Source organism: Cicer arietinum, chromosome 8 (assembly GCF_000331145.2).
Source record: "Cicer arietinum cultivar CDC Frontier isolate Library 1 chromosome 8, Cicar.CDCFrontier_v2.0, whole genome shotgun sequence".
In the NCBI taxonomy this organism is placed as follows: domain Eukaryota; kingdom Viridiplantae; phylum Streptophyta; class Magnoliopsida; order Fabales; family Fabaceae; genus Cicer; species Cicer arietinum.
In genome coordinates, this window is record NC_021167.2 from 10,522,103 (window position 1) to 10,544,422 (window position 22,320).

At 32.3% G+C, this 22,320-nt stretch overlaps 3 protein-coding genes across 7 annotated transcripts; all 3 read left to right on the top strand.

The window, feature by feature from the left end:
- The first annotated feature begins 246 nt into the window (after positions 1-246).
- LOC101495607 (polygalacturonase At1g48100-like) lies at positions 247-5,897 on the top strand. Its single transcript, XM_004489772.4, has 7 exons — positions 247-760; positions 2,048-2,179; positions 2,932-3,153; positions 3,271-3,315; positions 3,570-3,777; positions 4,579-4,769; positions 5,114-5,897. Exons 1-7 carry the CDS (start codon positions 353-355, stop codon positions 5,504-5,506), a joined length of 1,599 nt encoding a protein of 532 aa, XP_004489829.1. The 5' UTR covers positions 247-352; the 3' UTR covers positions 5,507-5,897.
- Positions 5,898-6,588: 691 nt separating this feature from the next.
- LOC101495936 (phosphatidylinositol 3-kinase, root isoform) lies at positions 6,589-17,093 on the top strand. Of its 5 annotated transcripts, none has more exons than XM_004489774.4 (18): positions 6,591-6,858; positions 7,063-7,159; positions 7,918-8,014; positions 8,268-8,420; positions 8,532-8,741; positions 9,508-9,686; positions 10,406-10,553; positions 11,495-11,590; positions 12,127-12,262; positions 12,336-12,457; positions 12,920-13,114; positions 13,289-13,459; positions 13,661-13,798; positions 14,197-14,351; positions 15,606-15,749; positions 15,852-15,999; positions 16,076-16,258; positions 16,582-17,093. In XM_004489774.4, the coding sequence occupies exons 1-17, from the start codon at positions 6,747-6,749 to the stop codon at positions 16,211-16,213; spliced, it is 2,439 nt and encodes an 812-aa protein (XP_004489831.1). In that variant the 5' UTR covers positions 6,591-6,746; the 3' UTR covers positions 16,214-16,258; positions 16,582-17,093. The 5 variants fall into 5 exon arrangements, with proteins under 5 accessions (XP_027187408.1, XP_004489831.1, XP_004489830.1 ...); XM_004489773.4 differs by having other exon boundaries at positions 16,622-17,093; XM_027331608.2 differs by lacking the exons at positions 6,591-6,858; positions 7,918-8,014 and having other exon boundaries at positions 8,540-8,741; positions 16,622-17,093.
- Positions 17,094-18,800: 1,707 nt separating this feature from the next.
- LOC101496705 (ADP-ribosylation factor) lies at positions 18,801-22,020 on the top strand. The gene is made up of 7 exons (NM_001364907.1): positions 18,801-18,934; positions 19,354-19,526; positions 20,164-20,234; positions 20,374-20,493; positions 21,093-21,211; positions 21,297-21,378; positions 21,653-22,020. Exons 2-7 carry the CDS (start codon positions 19,379-19,381, stop codon positions 21,656-21,658), a joined length of 546 nt encoding a protein of 181 aa, NP_001351836.1. The 5' UTR covers positions 18,801-18,934; positions 19,354-19,378; the 3' UTR covers positions 21,659-22,020.
- Positions 22,021-22,320: the final 300 nt, after the last annotated feature.

The window sequence follows — 22,320 nt, forward strand, 5'->3', positions numbered from 1 at the left end:
AAAAATTGACTTCTTTCAATAAATATTATTCTATATACACTCATCTAGTAATGAAATCATGACAACATATTTAAGAGATTTAGTTATTAATCGGTATCAAATATGTAACACTATATTGATAATTATATAAAAATAATAATAATAAAAGAGGAAACGAAGGGAAAAAAAAGCATAATATTAAAGAATAAATGACTAGAATGATGAAGAATATTTTGCACATTTATATTATAAGCCTCCAAGTGCCTCTCATTATAAAAACATAGCCGTCACTTTGTTTTGGCAATAAAAAGAACATCTTTCTCTCTTCTCTCTCTGCCTCTTCACTCACATTTCCATATTAACCACTAAAAAAATGAGTGGCTTAAGCTTAAAGGGTTTCACATACATGCTTCTCATTGCATTTCTCATATGGTCTTCAAATTTTAAGTGTTGCATTGCAAGAAGAGGTAAGCATTGGAGACAAAGTATAAGTTTCTCATCTTCTTTGTATAAGAAGAAAGGAAAGAGTTATAGTTATGGAAATGATCATAAAAAAAATCACCATAATGGTGGATCAAATTCAAAACCAAAGTCTCCTCCAACACATAAAAGTGTTCCACAATTACCAAATTCTCCTCCACCATATAAAAGCATTCCAATATCTCCACCAATTTCTAAGCCAAAATACTCTCCATCAACTCCACCACCAAAAGCTTATTCCATTATCTTCAATGTGCTAGATTATGGAGCTAAAGGAGATGGTAACACCGATGACACAAAGGTAATTAATTAACTCTTTTGAATTTTGCTACATTTAGCAAATTGGCTTCAATGTAGCTTTTGATGACAAGCTAACACTAACAATTGTCACAAAATTTAGTGTTTTAGTGGAAATTAAGGACATGCGGGGTAATTTTTTTAATGCATGTTTAGATTTATGATAAATATAACAAAATTACGATGTAACACAGTAATTTTAATAAAAACTACATTTTTGAAGTTTGAACAAAATTGCAATGTTACCATTGTGAAATTTACTTAGGAAATTGTACTTATGGTTACATTTTCTTTTTACAACATTAGTACATTAGTGTTCACTATGGCTATAAGGATTCAAGGAAGGGCACTTAAACTATTGCTATGATGTTGTGAAAATATTGTCAAAGGAAATTTGTGGTATAATTTTGGTTTTGGTAATTGCACCCTGTTTTTCAACCCACGAGCAAAAAGAAACAGGGTAAATGCCTTTTTATATATATAGTTTAATTTATGAAAAGGGGCGTTTGAAAATCACAAAATCATGATCTTTTTCCTCGGTTCCTGTGCTAAAAGTTAAAAGATTCACTTTTAAGTGAATAAAAAAAATGAACAAATATTAATACATACCTAATTGAATTATTATAGTAATTTTTTTATATAAAAATTATTATAGTAAATTTAGAAAATTATGTATATTAATTCTTATAACACCATTTATTTTCTTTTATGATAGGGATCACCAATTGTTATATATACATTTTTTTTTCTTCCATATTATAAGAATCTAGTAGTACCTAGAATAAACAAATTTATTTTTCTTTGTCTAACCATGGATGACGAGGGTTCATCTACCCAATTTTAATGGTAGAATATGCCATTTTTTTTCCTCTAATAATAACACTATGTCATTAGAATATGCCATTTTTGTTTGGGGTCTATTACTTGAGATTTATTTTTTGAGGCTACTTGAGAATTAATTAACTACATAAATTTTACTATGAACATAAGTTGATAAATAAATTAGTATAAAATTGAAAACGGAACTGTGAAAAATACAGAAGGTAGTAAAAGACAGAAGAAAAATACAAAGAAGTGGGACCCTATTGACGATTGATTCTCGTTACAGCAGTTACTAGGTCACGATTCCTACAATTATTGTAGACTGTAACACACACACATGCACATATTAACACCTCACCTTAATTAGCATTTTACATTTACTTGTAAAAAATATTTTAAGTCTAAGGATGAATATGTTACATGCTTCAAATGAAATTGAAATTAAAATTGAAATTGAAATGTAATGCAGGCATTTGAAGCGACTTGGGCAGCTACATGTAAGGTAGAGGCATCAACAATGGTGGTTCCAGCAGATTACGTGTTCTATGTGGGCCCAATTTCGTTCTCGGGCCCATATTGTAAGCCCAACATTGTTTTTCAGGTAACACAACAACCAAAACTTTAATGTAGCAACAGTAATATATTGGTATTTTATATAAACAATAGGAAGAAAAGAACAAGACTAGGTAGGTAACACGTGAAAACAATAACACCGCATCCCAATATTCACAAATCACAAAGCTAATAGCCAAAAAAGACAAAAACATGAGCCTGTCTTTTTCGCCAGTTTAGAAAATTACATAACATAGAATAGGTAGTGTATTTTGTCCTCTTTATGATGTTTTAACCACCACTTTCTTTTTTTACTAGTCAAAAAGCATATTATAAACTACTAATTTAAATATATTAATATTTAATTGCATTTTAGATCCATATAAATCACAATTATGCAATTTTGATTCTTGTGTTCCAATTGCATGAATTAGACCTGTTGCTATCTCAATTGTTCCAATCAAATTTTTCTTTCTTTAATTATGTATTACGATTGTATAATTTTGGCCTGATATTTTTATTGCGCAAATTTTCTTTCTTAATAAAATAAAAAATTTATATAATTTTGTAAAAAATAAAGAATTAAAATGATTATTAAATAAAAAAATAAAGAATTAAATAAAAGATAAATTACTAAAGTCCTATTTAGATCTAAAATATTTTTAGGATGCCCTTGTATAGGAATTAAATTAAATCATATAAATATATGTGACTGTTACTTTCGGTTATTTGGTACTGTAGCAAGTAGAAAAAACGGTTGAGTTGTAATTTTAGGGTAACTAAAAAGTGGTATTGTGTCAGCTTGATGGTACAATTATTGCTCCAACAAACCCAAACGCTTGGAGTGGAGTTATGCTACAGTGGATAGAATTCACAAAATTAGATGGAATTACCATTCAAGGAAATGGTGTCATTGATGGAAGAGGTTCAATTTGGTGGCAAGATTTCCCATATGATAATCCAATAGATGATGAAGAAAAGCTTATAGTTCCTTTAAATCATACTCAAACACCTCCACTTCCGGTAATTAATTTTTTAATTGCTATGATTTTGTTAATTATTACCTCAAATTACACTAGTAGTTTGTATTATTTATTTATTTATTTATTTATTTATTTATTTATGCATTTGTAATAATAGGTACAAAATGAGATGGGAAGAAAAATGCCAAGTAACAAGCCAACTGTGAGAACTATACTCAGAAACTCAGCAATTAATTAATACTCTCTTCGGGCATTTATTATAAGAGATAATTGAGTTAAAATTTAATCAACAAAAAAATCTATATTTGATTTATAATATGAATCAGTTTTATTGACTAAATTTTACGAGTCTCTTATGAAAAAGTCGAATGGAGTATTAATTTTGATTCATGTTTATATAATTAATGTTAATTTGGATTCATGTTAATAAGGTCTTTTAATAAAATGATTGTATAGGCACTACGATTTTATGGAAGCTATGGTCCAACAGTCACGGGCATAACAATTCAAAATAGTCCTCAGTGTCATCTAAAGTTTGACAATTGTAATGGGGTCCTAGTTCATGATGTGAGCATTTCATCTCCTGGTGACAGCCCTAACACTGATGGAATTCACCTTCAGAATTCCAAAGATGTCTTGATTCACAGCAGCAAGTTAGCATGTGGTAACTTTTCAATTCGTCACAAGTATCTATTGTACATTTCCATCATCATTAAAATTAATGCTGGTAAAAAATTCATAACTAATTTGAGGATAAAAGAACAAAAGGGTGAAGCCTCTTGCATTACAATTTAGGGGTATTATTGTAATTTGGAGTGTAGTATTTATATATAGTTGCAATTAATTGAAAGAAATTAAAACAATTCTTTTGCACTAAGATGTAGATACAATTAATCGAACTCGTAATTAAACATCGTCTGTTCTCTATTTGTATCTTTTGTATCTCAATACTTTCGAACGATGATATTTGTCTCAACAATAGCCTTACATTAGATTGATATGTCGTGCTGAGTGCTCTTGGTGGTCCTAATCATTAGTCATTTGTTATTGCTGCATAAAACAATTTATATCATAGTGTAATGTCATGAAAAATTAATGTAAAAATTAAAATAAAAAACAGAAGAAAAAAATTGGAAAGACTAATGTTATGGGTTACATGACAGGTGTCAATTCTAAAACCCATGATGCATCATCCAATGTTATCCTAATGTGTATTCCCAAACATAAAACTCTTTTGTTGTAATTTTTTCCACTATTATTGCTTCACCAGAAAATGAAGCTTCTTATTTTTGTTGTTACTCACCAACTATTTAATTGAGGCCCAACTTAGCAGAACATAGGAAACATATGTAGACTAATAAAAAATTATAACTACAATGATGTAGACTAATAGAGTTAAATTAAGTAGTTTATGTTGGTAATTAAGTGTTGTTTTGAATTTAAAGTTTTGAACTATGAAATGCAGGAGATGATTGTATATCTATACAAACTGGATGCTCAAATGTGTATGTACACAATGTCAATTGTGGGCCAGGACATGGAATTAGCATTGGAAGTTTAGGAAAGGATAACACCAGAGCTTGTGTCTCAAACATTACTGTTAGAGATGTCAACATACACAACTCAATGAATGGTGTCAGAATCAAAACATGGCAGGTAAATGTGCATTCATTATAATGGTTATAAAGATTATTAAGTTCTAGGTTACAATATAAAAGCAAAAAATAATTGTTTCACTAGCTACAATGTCCTCAATGAAAGATTGAAAGTCAATTTTCAAGCTAAATATATATATTGTCAAACGGAAGACTATTTTGAGGGATTTTGGATTACATTTCTTAGCCGTCCAATCAAGATTTGATAATTTAAATTTTAAAGTAGGTTTTATAAAGATAATAGATATCAATTAAATTATATATACTTAGTAAAACATTCCAGATATGATGATTGAATCCCAAATAAGTTCAATTTCTCACAAAAGTTGAATAAAATTTATGCAGGGTGGATCAGGGTCAGTTCAAGGGGTACTATTCTCAAACGTACAAGTTTCAGAAGTTCAACTTCCAATTGTGATAGACCAATTCTACTGTGACAAAAGAACATGCACAAACCACACATCAGCAGTGGCACTAGCAGGAATCAACTACGAAAGAATAAAAGGAACATACACAGTTAAACCGGTACACTTTGCATGCAGTGATAGTTTGCCTTGTGTAGATGTTTCTTTAACCACTGTTGAGTTAAAACCTATTCAAGAAAAGTACCATCTAGATGATCCATTCTGTTGGCAGACTTTTGGTGAGTTGAGAACTCCAACTGTTCCTCCAATCGGTTGTTTACAGATCGGGAAGCCATCCAATAACCGGATTCAAACCGATCACGATATATGTTGAATTTTCTATAAACAAAATTCGCATATTCGAGAAAAGCCTAGTCCCACATTGCCAAAGATATGGTCTTATAGTGGTTACAGCTTCACTTACGAGTCAGTTTTGTGGGAATGAGTTAAACGCAGAATCTAAGAGTTATGCATTTCTTATAAGGTGCATTTAGATTTAGATTTGTAATTGTGTTAGATAAGAGCATGTATATTCCAAGAGTCCTAGTTTTATAGGGATTTTTCTTCATCATGAGAATATTATATAGTACTGTTACTTACTAGCCCTGCTTTCAGCAAGAGGCCAAGAGTATATATAATTGTGATAAAATGAAGCCTTGTAGCTGAAGAAAATTTCATGTGTGTGACATAATATTATTATTATTATCATATCTTTTCATAAGAAATTATTGTGCCAGTGCCGTGAATCCCTCAAACCACGCTAATTAAGAGAGTCTCCTTGAACCTCAACTTGAAGAAAATCAAAGTTTAAGTGTTGTTATTTATTTTTTAAGTGTTGTTGCATATTTTTTACATTAGATTTGCGTTTGAAAATTTAAAAGCAACTCCAATGAGAGTAACTTTAGCTAATCACTACTATAACCAATTAAATACACCTATTGGAGAATAACGAATGTGGATGGCTATTAGAGAATAAACCTTGTATATAGAAAAATAGATAGTATGTATTGATTATTATTGTGGTTGAAAAATAATAATATAAAGAAATTCGTGAAAAAAACCGCTAGATAATTTACTTTCATAAAAAACTATTAAGTTTCGTCGTGTAGTTTTTAAATATATTGAAAATGTGATTATATCTTTAAATGCATAGCTAACGACAACACACATATTGAAGAGAAAAAAAAACTATCTATTTACCCTGTATAATTAAAAAAAGGAAAAACTAACAAATGCATGGAAACTAATGTTAAAGAATCAAGTATAAAAATAATATCTTAGAATTTGTTATTTAATTCTACAAAAAGTTTAATAATTGTTGTTTCACATGATTAAATTTTTATTTCTTGATACTTGTTAACTTACAAAAAGAATTTAGATAGAATATTTTTTTTTCTTTTTTTCTTTCACTTATTGTTCTGTTTGAAGAAAAAAAAAAAAAAAAAGAGTATCGTTCTGTTACGGTGTTGAAAAGAGTGTAATTTTGCTTCAGCTCCCGTAATAAAGCTTAAACTCCAAATCCATCGCCGCACCGGAAGTGTTCAACGATCGCCAAGAACCCTAAAAAAAATCACATGACCGGCAACGAATTTCGCTTCTTCTTGTCCTGCGATATCAATCTTCCCGTCACTTTCCGCATCGAGCGCCTCGAAGGAAATTTGCCCCTTCCCGAATCCCCTCGTTCAGGTTGTTTATTTTCCTATTGTTAAATTCACCGATATTTCTAATTTTGGGACTTTGATCGAAAATAAATCAATAATTAAATTGACGAATGCTTAATTTCTTAGAATGTTATATGTAATTTATTGTTATGGCTTTCGCTATTTGCTTATGCTGAATCATCTACTTTGCTTAGACTTATTTCGTGTGTTTTTATTTTTTTGGTTGTAGAAAATAATGGTTCTACGGAGGATGGAACTGGAGAGTTATATGTGGAGTGTGCGTTGTACATTGATGGAGCACCATTTGGACTTCCCACGAGAACAAGGTTATTAGGTTATATTGAAATATTGATGCTGTTTAGTTAGGTGTATGGGAGTTTATGTTGTATGTGTTTAAATTCAATAAGTTACTTGTGTTAGGGTGTATATGTTGAAAAGCTATTCATTTTCTCTACATTTGTTTTGACTGTGAAAATAGAATTTGGGTGGAGTAAAATCAAAGAGGGGAGGGGGTAAGTCCTACATAAAGTGTTTCTATAAGCTATTATGGATATATCATGTTATTATTATTATTAGTTCATGCTAACACTCACACAAGTGCTTATATTATGAGAAAGCCTACCAAATCCATGCTGCCGGACCAATTTCAACAGACATATTTAAGGAATAATTATTGCTGGATTATATTTCATTTGCTTATTTATCACTTGTATCCAATTTTATTATTGTTATTATTATTATTATTATTATTATTATTATTATTATTATTTTAATATCATGCTTTGAAGCCTTTATAGCTATTGTTTTTAAAGTAAAGATTTGAATATAGATCAGATGGGTTTTATTTTATTAGTTTTTTAAACAAAAATGTTAGTAAATTAGTTGTTACTTGTTAGTAATGTTAGTCGGGGGGTGGTTCTGAATCACGTCACCTTTTCTCTTCATCCCCTATGTTCTTCTCCCCAGATCACCAAACTACCTTATCACTCTTGGTTTTCTTTTGTGAGTGTCAGCAATGTGATAACATTATACTGATAATTTATTGTAGTTATGGATTTTAATATTTTACAATCATTTGGTGAAGGTTGGAGTCCTCAGGACCATCATATTGTTGGAATGAGCTCATCACGTTGACAGCTAAATATCGGGATTTGACTGCTCAGTCACAACTCACTTTCACTGTAAGTTGCAATGGCAGCTTACAAGCTTATTTGTGTATCCTTCAATGTGGTGTTGACTGTTGAGATCATTCAATATGTGATAGGTCATTATCTTCAAGTTGCTATTGGACAACTTTTGTCCATCAATGAATTAAAAGCGATAATAGAAATCTTGTTTTTGTTTTAACTTCATGAAATCACATGTTAATTTAATTTAAAAAAATATTACTATACAGTTTTTGAAGTGTGATTTTTTATAATCTTTTACAAACAGGTTTGGGATCTTTCTCATGGTGAAGGATTGATTGGAGGAGCCACAATTGTTCTCTTTAACAACAAAAAGCAGCTCAAAACTGGGAAGCAGAAGCTTAGGCTTTGGGCAGGAAAAGAGGCAGATGGAACATTCCCTACTTCTACACCTGGAAAGGTTAATATGCATTTTAAATGATTGTATTCATAGGTGTCACATTTTGTTTTATGTTTATTTTTATGAAACCTTTTCAAATAAGCATACAGTACTCTGATATGTCCTCATTAGGTCCCTAGGCATGAACGTGGGGAGTTGGAGCGATTGGAAAAACTTGTGAATAAGTATGAGCGAGGCCAAATTCAACGAGTGGACTGGCTAGATCGCCTCACATTCAAAACTATGGACAAAATCAAGGAACATGAAAGCTTGAATAACGGAAGTTCTCATTTATACCTGGTTGTGGACTTCTGTAGTTTTGAGCATCGAGTTGTTTTTCAGGTATTCTTACTCCTTAGTTGGTGGCAATGCCTAAAGGATTAGTTTTGCAGTAATGCCTGTTTAGTTACCCTGGTTAAAGACCGGAAATCATAATTTATATTTATTTAAATCCCCCCCTCCCCAAAATAAACTTACATATGTGTCTTAGTGTACAAGTGGTTTATCAGCAACCTCTATCATATAGCATTAAAACCTAATGGATTATGCCTTTCTGCAGTCTATCAAATAGTAGAGTATTTGAGTTTTCAAAATTTCTAATATTTTTTTCCTTTTAGATTTCAAGTGTACAAAATACTGTATTAGTTAGGTGCTTCCAAAATTATTACTGAAACTAATTGCTATTCTTCAGTGATATGACTAAATAAATTATGCATGATCTGTTTGTATAATGGAAAAAGATTATGTTGTTCTGCATATTTTGAGGTTGTTTTTGGCATATTGTCTGTCACCTGTATCAAATTCACTAGTATGTAGGATCTCAATATATAGTCTGGCAATATAAAATAAATTCAAATGTGTGTGGGATCTCTAGAATATGGCCTTGAATTTGCAAGCATCCTACATTTCTATGAATGTTAACATTCCATGCATAGACCATCATAGTTATTGAGTATCCTACATACTGATCTCAAGATGCCTTTTTACCAAACAACCCATAGTTATTGGTACAAATGTTTTTGTTTATTTGTTTTTCTTTTTCAATGATATAATTTACACTGATATCGATCCTACACATGTATTAAGTCTTATTTTCTTAAAAATTTAGGAATCTGGTGCAAATTTTTTGTTGCCATCCCCTATAGCTTCGACCAATGATATTGTTATTGTCTGGGACCCAGAAGTGGGAAAGATTAATCCCTCTGAGCACAAACAGTTAAAGCTGGCCAGGAGTTTGACCCGTGGTGTCATAGACAGAGATCTGAAGCCAAGCTCAAATGAGAGAAAGTAAGCTTAAACTTTCACGTCCAATTATGATTGCCCTATTATATTCATGATCAGATTAATGTTATGGAGGATTTACCTTCAGTGCTTCAAATGCTTAAATTGTTAAGTCAAGTGGCGTATCATGAACTATGAAGTAAACACAACTAACATTCTAATGAAGTTTCATTTCCACCAATGAAATTGGACACTCATTGTGGTCAACTGGTCATGCTTCATAATTACCACAAGTCTGGTTCTGGTTGGTTAAATTATCAAAACTAAACGATTTTAGATTTAACTAGTATTTTTTTAAGTTTAAAACTGCATGTTTAACTTTAACAATATATGGTCAAGATTTATCTCAGGACTTTTGCAATTGCAAATGATAATCTATTAATCTGAAAGAATTTCGGTAATGTACCTGCTTCTAGGACGATGGTCAGTAATTTTTCAAGTGATTTAGACCCTGTGGGATTAATAAAAATTTAATAAGCCATCAAAATGTCAAAGAAAATATCGGTATTAATTTTACATTTTAGTTGCCAAATCCAGAAAAGTTTAAAGTGTTACTTGTTGCTCTTCTGAGTTCTGACATAAACTTTTTTCCGTAATTGTTTTCTGTTCGGTTCTATTGTCAAGCAACTTTTCCTACTTATGTTAGTATTTTGATATTGTACTTTTTAATCATGTTTAGCATATAGGTGATTATTTAACTGTTTTGTTTGCTCTTTTATGTTAAGATCCATTCAGAAAATACTAAAGCATCCACCAACAAGGACGTTGAGCGGAGATGAGAGGCAGCTCTTGTGGAAATTTCGCTTTTCTTTGATGTCTGAGAAGAGGGCTCTAACAAAATTCCTTCGCTGTGTTGAATGGAGTGATGTACAGGTTAGCCTATTGTTATATTGGAAATTCATAAGAGATATTAGGATCTATGGCTTTGGGTGTGTTATAGACATGATACTTATTTAATGAGGTATTCTAATAGAATTTACCAAAACCTGAAATATTGCTTCCTCCATCCTGCTCTTATTCATCAATTGTGAAAAAAAGAATTCTATAATTTAGTGGAATAATGCATTAGCCAATGTTTTATAAATGAATCACATCCTATAATTAAACATTAGTTAGTGGGTCGTCTAAGTAGGCAGTTAGGTAGGAGAAATAAGACATGTTGCCTATAAATAAGAAAGAGGACTGAGAATGAGGGGTGTCTTACCAATTGTCATAATGTTGGGTCCTTTTGGCATTAGGGGGTGCAGACTGTGAAGCTCTGCAGTGTTGTAACTTTGTAAGTTGTAATCAGGGAAATTTTCATTATATTTGTATAATAAGATAACAGTTCCTGTCAGCATCCTTCATCAAGAGTCAAATTTATTTCCTAAAAGGTTTCTACTCATCTAGTGTTTGATATTCTGTTCTTCAGGAGAAGTTGAGGAAAATATATTTAGGGATAAGACTATCTAGCCATTTGCTTACAAACAAAGTTTAGGGCACTGTCTGGTATCCTTTTTGGGGTTTCACATAACCACATGCTATTGTCTCCATTCAAATATGTAACTGTCTTTGTTTCTTCTAGCTGAACATGTAACTGAGGCCTAGTTATCATTAGTTGGGTATAATGCAACATGATTTACCGAAGATTTAAAGTGAAACAATTGAAAATATTTAGTTTTTATTGGCATCTCAGAAGGTTTTGGTTTTGACATAACACAATGTTTCACTTTATCCACTTGGTTGAACCCCTGTAGTGGGAAAAGTACTTTTCATATTGTTGTTGATTGAATTTTTTATTCTTGATGGTTCTCTCTGGTTTGGTTTCATCACAGGAAGCAAAACAAGCACTAGACTTGATGGGCAAGTGGGAAATGATTGACGTTTGTGATGCACTGGAACTCTTGTCTCCAGTTTTTGAAAGTGAAGAGGTAATTACATAGAGTAGATAAATATTTTGCAAAACTGTACAGGTGTGGGTGTAGGGTTTTTATTTATATTCAGTAAATTAGGCTACGGGGTACAATATAGTGCAGAAGATGTAAACACCTTACTCACGATCATAATATTATTTGTACATGAATCACTAGTGTAATACATTTAGCTCTCAACAGACATACAGGGAGGAAGGTTTCTTTTCAATTTCCTATATATAGTTTTAAAAAATAGTGAAAAAAATATATCAAATAGAAGAGAGGAAAATTATAAAGGACCGGGGCGAGGGTTGAATAAGATATTCCCACATCAGATACAGCTAGATTCAACATTGAATAGAAAATCAACCCAATTTGTCTGTAAGTTGTAGCTCCCTTGATAGTTATATAGCTAGGAGTTTAAAACCATAAAGGGTCATAAATATAACCCTATATCCCGTAGCAAATGTAGGGGCAAAGATGCCAAACTGCCAATGCACACCCAGGTCTCAGCCATTACAGTTGGTATAAGAAATTTGTACACATGTTTTCAGGTCCGTGCTTATGCAGTGAGTGTTCTTGAAAGAGCTGATGATGAAGAGCTTCAATGTTACTTGCTTCAATTGGTTCAGGCTCTTCGGTTCGAGCGGTCAGACAAATCTCGCCTTTCTCAATTCCTTGTCCAGCGTGGTATGTGCATGAGGGATTAAGTGCTATTTCTGGTTATATTTGGATCTTGTCTGAAACTTTTAAATTTTGACAGCATTAAGCAATATTGAGTTGGCAAGCTTTCTTCGCTGGTATGTGGCTGTTGAACTTTATGACCCTGCATATGCAAAACGATTTTACTGCACATATGAAATTCTGGAGGAGAATATGATGAAGGTGTGAACTTGTAAATTTCTTAATACTTCAGTATTTGCTTCAGTAAGTTTTGCTTGATGCTTATTATCGTGATAACTAATTTTGCCTAGTATTTGGAAAATGTGATTGACGGGATATTGTGTGTTCTTTTAATGCTGCAAGTCTGGCAATATAGCTAAGCCATATCTGCTTCATTGGTACTCCCACATTAGAAAATCTTTTCACTTTTTAACTTAAGAGATTCATTCTTGAACCAGACAAGCTGCATGTGTAACCTAGCTTAAGTACTTGCACATCTTAATTTCATTTGTGTAGCGTAAATTGGTTGTACTTCATTTACAATTTTTTATAAAGGAATTTAGTTCACACCTGTCTTGCAATATATTAAGCTTCATTAATAAATTAAAAGTGGTGAAAGTGCTAGTTGGAATAGTTCATCAATTCTGGAATTTAACAACTGTAACACCTCTACACCAATCTCAGATGGGAGCTGGTGCAAACGGAGAGGAAGATGGATTTAAACGGTGGCAGAGTTTGGTACGACAGACAGAATTAACTGCTCAGTTGTGTTCAATCACTAGAGATGTAAGGAATGTCCGCGGTAATACACAGAAGAAGATTGAAAAGCTTAGACAGCTACTCTCTGGTCTCCTTAGTGAACTTACCTATTTTGACGAGGTATCAGTCTAACATGAAGCTGTGTAGACATTTATTGTTTTATCTTCTTTTCTTTTCCTAACTTAAATGAATGATACATTTGAAAGAATCTATTTTATTTTAAACAATAAAATCTTGTGAATGATTAGAAAGTTTCTCAGGCGAATGTTCACTGATACTATGTTTCATCTGTAGCCAATACGATCACCTCTGACACCAGGTGTGCTCATCACTGGGATTGTACCCTCAGAGTCGTCAATATTTAAAAGTGCATTGCATCCTTTAAGACTTACTTTTAAAACAGCAAATGGTGGAAACTGTAAAATCATATTTAAGAAGGGGGATGACATTCGCCAAGACCAGTTGGTATGCCTGCAAAACCTTCTTATTATATTCTGTATATATGCTTACAAATGAATATCTATGTGCAATGTACATGTGTGCATGGCACACCAAAAACACATACCTGCCCATGTGCCTGGACACACACAAACTCTATCTCATGCATTTGGAGATAGATATTCAGGGAATGTTAGTTCAGTTGCATAAATATTTGTCTTTTGGTAGGTTGTTCAAATGGTGTCGCTAATGGATCGATTGCTTAAGTTAGAAAATCTTGACCTGCATTTAACGCCGTACAAGGTTCTAGCAACTGGACAAGATGAAGGCATGTTGGAATTCATTCCATCCCGTTCATTGGCGCAGGTACAATAATATTTTTAACACTTTTTCTTGTATTAGCATGTAGTCGCTGCTGCTTCCTCTTTTTGTAACAAGGATAAAGCTTGGTTGTTATTGTTGTACATTTTCAATGTGCAATATTTAATATACAGTAGTAAACCTATTTACTTTGATAACTTACGACAGTTTTGAAGCTGATGTCTCAGTCTGCATGATATGAATAATGAATCTTATTTTACCTTAAACAGCAGTATTCCTATTTAATTTGATAATATTGGATGCTGAATATTTTAGTTGTATCATCAGTTCTCTTTTTCCCCCTTTATAGGACAATCATTTTAATGCTCCTCAAATGATCATGTTGGTTGTAGGATATTCAATCCCTTAGTTGCTGGACTAATATGTAATCCTCTCATGTCTAGATTTTATCAGAGCACCGCAGTATCATAAGCTATTTACAGAATTTTCATCCTGATGACCATGGACCTTTTGGAATTACAGCCACCTGTCTTGAAACGTTTATAAAAAGCTGTGCTGGCTACTCTGTTATCACATATATCCTTGGTATTGGAGACAGGTGATTATTGATCCTATTCATCTATATCTTCTACTTCTATATATAGAGGATACTAAGTTTAGGTGTAGCCATTTTTTCTTTCAATTTTACTCCTCATTTCGATATTTTATTTACAATTTGATTCTTCTTTAGCCAATCAAATACCGATTTTTTTTTTTTAAATAATTGTATAAGATTTTGTAACTTCCATTACTTTTATTGAGAAAAACTGGAAAGACAGACACGTTAGTGCTGGCCTACATGCTAGTTATACTTGATTTTCTGTCTAAACTAGTGATGTTGATATTTTGTTTTGTCCATGTGATGCTGAATCACTTACACCAATATCTCCCAAGGCCTCCACCCCCAATAAAATGGGGAAGGAGTTGGTTGTTATTAGGATTGGACCAGGGATGTTAGTGAATCGGAAAATGGGAGAGTTAGTCTTTTTGGTGTTGAAATTTAACATATTTTGTATTATAGTCAATCAGGATTTGGGAAGTGTCTGAGGTGTTACACTTTTTCAGCATTTTTTAGTTCATCTTTACGAATATGTCTATCCTTTTTCCTTGCTCTTGGATAGGGTTGTCTTCATTGCTTTTTGACAATCTAATTGTGGAAATTTTCAGTTTCTTTTAGAATAACTGTGTTACTGACTGTATTTAAATCTACTTATTTGCTTTTCTTAACAGTTTTACTGTTTTTCAGCTTGTTTGGAGGATGTCTCGTGATCTGTTTGTATAGTTTGATCTTTCTCTTGGTAATAAATTTTTTTATTGATTAAAAACAGGTACTTAAACTTGGTTTGGTAATGTTTAAATCTTTAGTCAAAACTTTAAGAAAAAATTGGCTTAACTTGTAGTTGAATTTAGGGAATATTGCACTCACCGCCCTGTATTTAGTAAATGATAATGACCTCCACTCAAATACACAAACCTCCCCTCTATTATATAAAGAAAAGTAGTGATGGTGTCGCTAAACAGGATTGAGAAGAGGTGTGTGCAATTTCTCAAACAAATAAGGGCGGTGAGTGTTGGTTTAAAATATAGGAAGTGTTATTTAAACATACCTCATGGAAGATGAGTGTAATTTTTCCTTAAGTTTATAAAGTATATAACTCATCGTACATGGCATCAAGTTTATTCCCCAACTTTTGGTGAAGAAGGCTCATATAGATTCTATCGTGTTATTCTATATTTTATGAAATTGGCATGTTACATTGTTCACCAAATCTATATTTTCTCCCAAATTGAAGTGACAGTGTTCTATTGTTAGGCACTTAGACAACCTCCTCCTAAGAGATGATGGAAGTCTTTTCCATGTTGATTTTGGTTTTATTCTTGGGCGAGATCCTAAGCCATTTCCACCACCAATGAAGCTCTGCAAGGAAATGGTTGAGGCTATGGGTGGAGCTGAAAGGTAAAGTTCCCATTATATGATTCACTTTAGATTCAACGCGTTCGTTGTGTGATTTATGGCTTAAATTGTCAGATGGTGATTGATTGATTTATGTCCGTGCAGCCAATATTATACAAGGTTCAAGTCCTATTGTTGTGAAGCATACAACATTCTTCGGAAATCCAGTAACCTAATTTTAAATCTATTTTACTTAATGGCGGGTTCCAATATTCCTGACATTGCTTCTGATCCTGAAAAGGGGATTCTTAAAGTGAGCTCCCTCCTTTTTCAATAAATTGGTTACAACTGTTCTTTTGTTCTAATACCAAGACTTTCTTGTTGTACAGCTTCAGGAAAAGTTTCGGTTGGACTTGGATGATGAAGCTTGTATACATTTCTTCCAGGATCTTATCAACGAGAGTGTGAGTGCATTGTTCCCTCAGATGGTTGAGACCATTCATCGTTGGGCTCAATATTGGCGATAACCCCTATATCTGTTGGTTTTCATTATGCTATTGTAATTAAACCAGGTAAGCTCTAGTTTGTATTCAGTATACAACTATATTTTTTTATGAATCTTATTGCTCTTTTGGGGATTGTGTTGCATGACTTTGACCTTTCAAATTAAAACAGTGACCTGTTATTGCTTTTTTAAAACAAGATACGGACTTATGATCATTGGCACTAATCGGAACATTACAGTCCTGTGCATTTTCCATTATTTTTTTATTTGAGTGAATCTACAGCATTTTCTATTCTTCATAGTTGTTTCCTTAAAATAGATTAATAGAATGATTTTATCTACTGAAAATCTATGAATGGTAGACAAGTTGAATTGGGGTGTTTTCCTCAGGCATCTTCCTCACATTTTGTCTCTCATTTTCACTTCACAGCATCCGATGATGCTGTCTGGAGGCTTCTGAAGCATTTGTGTGATATGTACAGCCTTATCTTCTCTTGGAAGTTGGAACTTCATAAGCAGAGTGAGACACTACCGCAGCTGTGCAGCCAACTGCTTTGCTGCTCTAATTTCTGAACTACTTATCCTCGTGGCAGTGAGGTTGCCTTCAAATGTGTAAATAAATTATTACTTTTCCATTCTTTTGAATATAGTTGTATTAAGATGCAACATAACTAGTAAAATCTATATATCCTATGCAAACTAATGATCGTTTATGGCAAACTAATCTTGTCATTTGTATAGAAACCCACTTATGTAGTCATTAATCAACATATTTTATGTAAATAACTTCTTCATCTATGGATTGGGTTGTGATAAATTGCCCATACTTTTTGCCCAATTGGCAAGAGATAAATTGCATCTGCTTGGGTTGTGAATACTGAAGAGTGCGATTCTATTTTTAATTTGTGTACATTCTGCATGCACTAAACGAAATTTAGGAATATAAGTGTTAGATTATACGGGAATAAGACCACACTTATTAACACTGGGAAACTGGCAATATAGGTTATTCTTTTTCTTTTTCAATGAGAATGCTGAACCTGTGGTATTAAACTTGCAATGTAGTTTGTTTTTATTTTGTTTTTAACGAGAATGCTGAACCTATGCAATATAGCTTCCTCGTTAGTCAACACAAGTAGCTGATAGTTGTGCAGACAAATTACTTTACGTGGGTGATTAAGAGAGCTTTGATTGAAAATCTTAGATAAGCCACCCTCAATAAATATAATTTTGAGGCACTATTGTTCACTGCTCCATTTGTTGGATTGGTGTAATTTCTCATTTGTTTTTTCTTGTTATTTTCTTTGGTACTTCGGAGTTTTGTTGCGTTACCGGTACTAGATACTAAGAAGGTAAAGTTAATTCAAAATTAGAATTTAATTTCAAATGGTTAAATATAGAAAATAACATATCATTTAATGATTGAATATTGAATATTATATCTAATAAAACTTTAGGTGTAGAGTATTCAATTTTTTTCCTCTGCCATAAAAAATAATTGTGTATATAGATCCAAACAATTCATTATAGATGGCCACAAAAATAAGTTTACAATAAAAAAAGTTGCTAACCTACACCAATTGGTCTAATTAATGAGAAGTTTCATTTCTTTTAATAGAATGTTTGAAACCACTTTAAGATGGTGTTGAACCAAGCTTACACAAGTCCACCTAACTCTTCACGTGGCAGGTTTTGCTTCAACCTGAATTGTTGAAAATAAAAGCTTCCAAATACACACTAAGTGATTGTTTGGAACTGTTGTACAATGTAACTTGTTCATTTTTTGTATTCCCAAGCAATCTTGCCAGAAAAATTACAAAGATACGAAATGTAGTTTCTAGGTGAAAGCTCGTTTAGTCTTGTTCCGTCGTAAAACCAAATAGACTAAATAAACTATTGAAGTTGTCTCTTGTTCCAATTTACCAGTGTTTGACCTCCAAGCAAATATTTTAATATAAAAAAAATATAGTAAATATGAGTAAATATAAATTAAAATGTATTTTTAAGATAGTAAAATATCAATTAAAATAATCGATATGTAACTTTTATTGTTAGATATTTTTATTTGATAGTGTGATTAAATAATTAATTTATACACATTGATCTTACATCAATATTATATTTTTAAAAATAAATTTTTAAATAAAATTATGTTATCTTAAAGATAAATTTGTGAGTAATTGTAATTGTGTACGATTAATTATAGATAAATTAATCATAAAAAATTTAAATTTTCATCAAAAAATTATTCTACCATATAATAATATTAATATGAGATTAACAAAATCAAATATTAAATTAATATAATCATAATCTCTAATAATAAAAATATAATATATATATATATTTTTTTTATTTTAATTATTATTTTAAAATTTTAAAAATATATTTAGAAATTTATAAAATTTAATGATTAACTAGACTAACAATTACAATTTGAAGAAGGAATATACATATTCAGCTGTTAAAAAATCTTAATATTGGCATAAAACACATTTTGCTTTGGAAGCTTCGAAAGCAGAATCCATCGAGGGTCCTTTTCGTTATTTTAAAGCCGAGAGAATAAAATAAAATGAAAATCCCGGTGGTAACCCTTTCCTTTCTTCTCATAATAAAAATCAATTCTCTTTACAACTTTCTTGCCCCTATTTCGCGTTGTTGCAAAGCATCCTTCACCTCTCTCTCTCTCTCTCTCTCTCTCTCTCTCTCTCTCTCTACGTACCTCAAGCTTTCATCTCCAAAGGTAAATTCAAATCTCAGATCCATTATCTCGTTCCAAATAGATTTCAGTTTTTCACTTCATTTTCCAATTCAACTTCAATTCCGTACGTAGTCGGTGTTTTCAATTCGTTATTCTTCGATCTGAGGGTTTTCCGATCAAACTATTCAGATCCTACCGTTTTTTCCTTTTCAGATCTATTTACTGTTATTATTTTATCGTAATTTCATTTCATTCACTGCGATCCGTTTCGATTCTTACGTAATAATTGTACCGTGCGAATTCATTTGCATGCTACTTTCATATAGCTTGGGATCTTCCATTTGCTTTAATAGATTTGCGAGAAGAAATTGTGAATAGTTTTGAGATCCTCTTTTTTTTTTTTTGTAGATTTGTTATTTTTTTTTTTTGTTATTGAATATTTGTTTGAACATTGAAATTAGGGAGAATTAACTAAGTGAAGGAGAAATGGGGCTGACATTCACGAAGCTGTTCAGTCGGCTTTTTGCGAAGAAGGAAATGAGAATTCTGATGGTTGGTCTCGATGCTGCTGGTAAGACAACTATCCTCTATAAGCTCAAGCTTGGAGAGATCGTCACCACTATTCCTACCATTGGTAAGTTTCTCTTACTATGCTTTTTTTTTTTATATATATATATATATGTATATTTCGTATCGGTAGGCATTTGTAAATATATGTTTGTTCATTATCAGTTTGATCCGTTTTAATATCTTATGAAACTATCTTCATGTTTTAATTATTTAGGACATACTATATATTACTGACTTCTAGGCTAGTTACCCCAGTGATATTGAAATGGAATGGAATCAATGCGTTGTTAAATATGTCAAGAAACCTTTAAATTTTAACCGAGATCCAAAAATATGTTGGTTATATCAAATGCTATGTAGCACTGACACTTCATATTTAAAGTCTGCGGTGTTTGACACTGATACATTAGTATTTACATTCAATTTCTTCCATTTTTCAAATTTTTATCGGTGTCAACGAGTTTGTATCCGGTGTATGTGTCTCTATCAGTGCTTCATAGATTTGATGCCATATAATTTGTGATGCTTTGAAGCTTAATGTGCAAATACTGTTTAACAACTACAATATTACTTTTGACTAAGCTTTATATGATGGCTATTGGTCATTGTTATAATACTATTATGCAGTGTGTCAGATTGCTGAATTATTGTGATGATGCTATGTGTACGCCTTAAAATATTTATTTGTTGCTTTGTTTTAGGGTTCAATGTGGAGACCGTGGAGTACAAGAACATTAGCTTCACTGTTTGGGATGTCGGGGGTCAAGACAAGGTCTGAATTTTTGTTCTTATGCATTTTGTGAAGTTAGTCAAGTTACAATTTACAAGATGTTGAGTGTGAAGTTTGAACAATTGAGTTCATCTCCGAGTCTTGGTAATCAGTTGTTGAATACTTGTGTTTTCTTTTACAGATTCGTCCCTTGTGGAGGCACTACTTCCAGAACACCCAGGGTCTTATATTTGTTGTAGACAGCAATGACAGGGATCGAGTTGTTGAAGCCAGAGATGAGTTACATAGGATGTTGAATGAGGTGCTTTAACTTTAGTTGATTTAGTTTGGCCTTTTATGCCATGTCTACATTCATATTTGTTCATGTTAGATGCTCGTGGCATTTAGAGGGAATTCGTTCTTATAGACCAGGTTTGGGATCACTCACATATGGCTGAAAAGAAGGACCTTTAATTTAAGTAATAAAGATGGGAAGGTCAAAGAATCACATTGACCTAATGTAGATGATTCTTTTCTGTATTCTCAAAATGTTCTTAGATTTCATTTTGCGATTTGTGGGAATGCTCTGTTTGTTTTAATCAGAAAATGTCAACATTTTGCTGTACCTACAATGACTCTGACCTTGCTTGATACTCAATGATGTTATCTTGCTCTACAGTGCAGGTGTTCCCCCTATTGCTGGATCATTAGTTCTGATAACTCTTATCTTTTGATGTGACTTTGTTGTGTCTTTTAGGAAGTTTAGTGCTTCTAATCAATTGAGCTTCTGCCTCAACTTTAATGTTTACAAGGATCGCAACAAGAATCATTAGTCTCCTTGCTCTTTTGCTTTCTGTTATCCATGTGTTCTTGTGATGAAATGAGAAATTTTGAAAACCTTCATTTTAATTGTCTTTTCAGGATGAACTTAGAGATGCAGTATTGCTTGTGTTTGCCAACAAACAAGATCTTCCCAATGCAATGAATGCTGCTGAGATTACTGACAAGCTGGGTCTCCACTCTCTCAGACAGCGCCACTGGTAAATGTTTTGATAATGAAGGGCTTCACGTTCTGTGTTAATAGCTATTCCCTTGTGATCTTACATAATCTTCTGGGTTTTCCAGGTACATCCAGAGCACCTGTGCAACCTCTGGGGAGGGTCTTTATGAAGGTTTGGACTGGCTTTCCAACAACATAGCCAATAAGGTAGCTATTGGTTTCTTCCCCACATTTTTGTTGAAATGTTGATTTGAATAAATGCATACTAAATGAAACATGTAAACGCTTAGCTCATTGGAAGTTTTAGCAAAAGTGCACAATTCAATGTGCCTCTGATGTTTACCCTAGTCTTGCATTTTTTTTTTAAAATAGCATAAAAAGTACTTGTGGTCCTTGCTAGTTCCTATTATTTGTCCCGGAAAAACTGTGTTCTCTGGAAATACTTAGTTGACTGTTTTTTTTTCTGATTCTTTCTACACAGGCTTAATACTTATTGTGAGTATTGTGGATTGGTGATTCTGGATGCCGGGGTGAATATTATCTAGCTTTGCTTTTTGACAGTCTTGTGATCAGGAATTCTGGATGCAAGGGCAAATTTTATCTGGCTTTTATTTCTTGGTCATCTTCCGAAACAACTTGAATTTATGTCCATGTATTGTGGTTTAGGATATATTGGTGGCTAAAATTGTAGTAGGAATTTGTTTTGTGGGCTTTGTAACACTTTTAAGCTTTCTATTGGGTTTCGATGCAATGTCCATAACTGTAATGGAGATTTAATTAAATGTGCCCCATGTTCTGATTTATAGTTTTATTTTGGTTATGATAAATGATGAGTTTTTTTATGGAAAATTGTTGTTCTTTATGTTGTTTGCATTATACCATGAAAAAAAACTGTTCGTACTTTTCTAAGTTGTATATGCTTGCTTAATCTTGTTCCCAATATCCATTCAACTCAATAGAAAGCTGAGATTCTTTCAGTTTGTGTAGGATTTTATTATAGAGACATAAACACAAACTTAAATTATTTTTAAAAAGTAAATTATGAAAAAGTTTGATATACCAATCTCTTTCTATTTATCTCTCTTCTAATAAAATAGAGCTCTCCACATTGAATAGGGATGATATTTTATCTGTGGATTGGATGGGAAT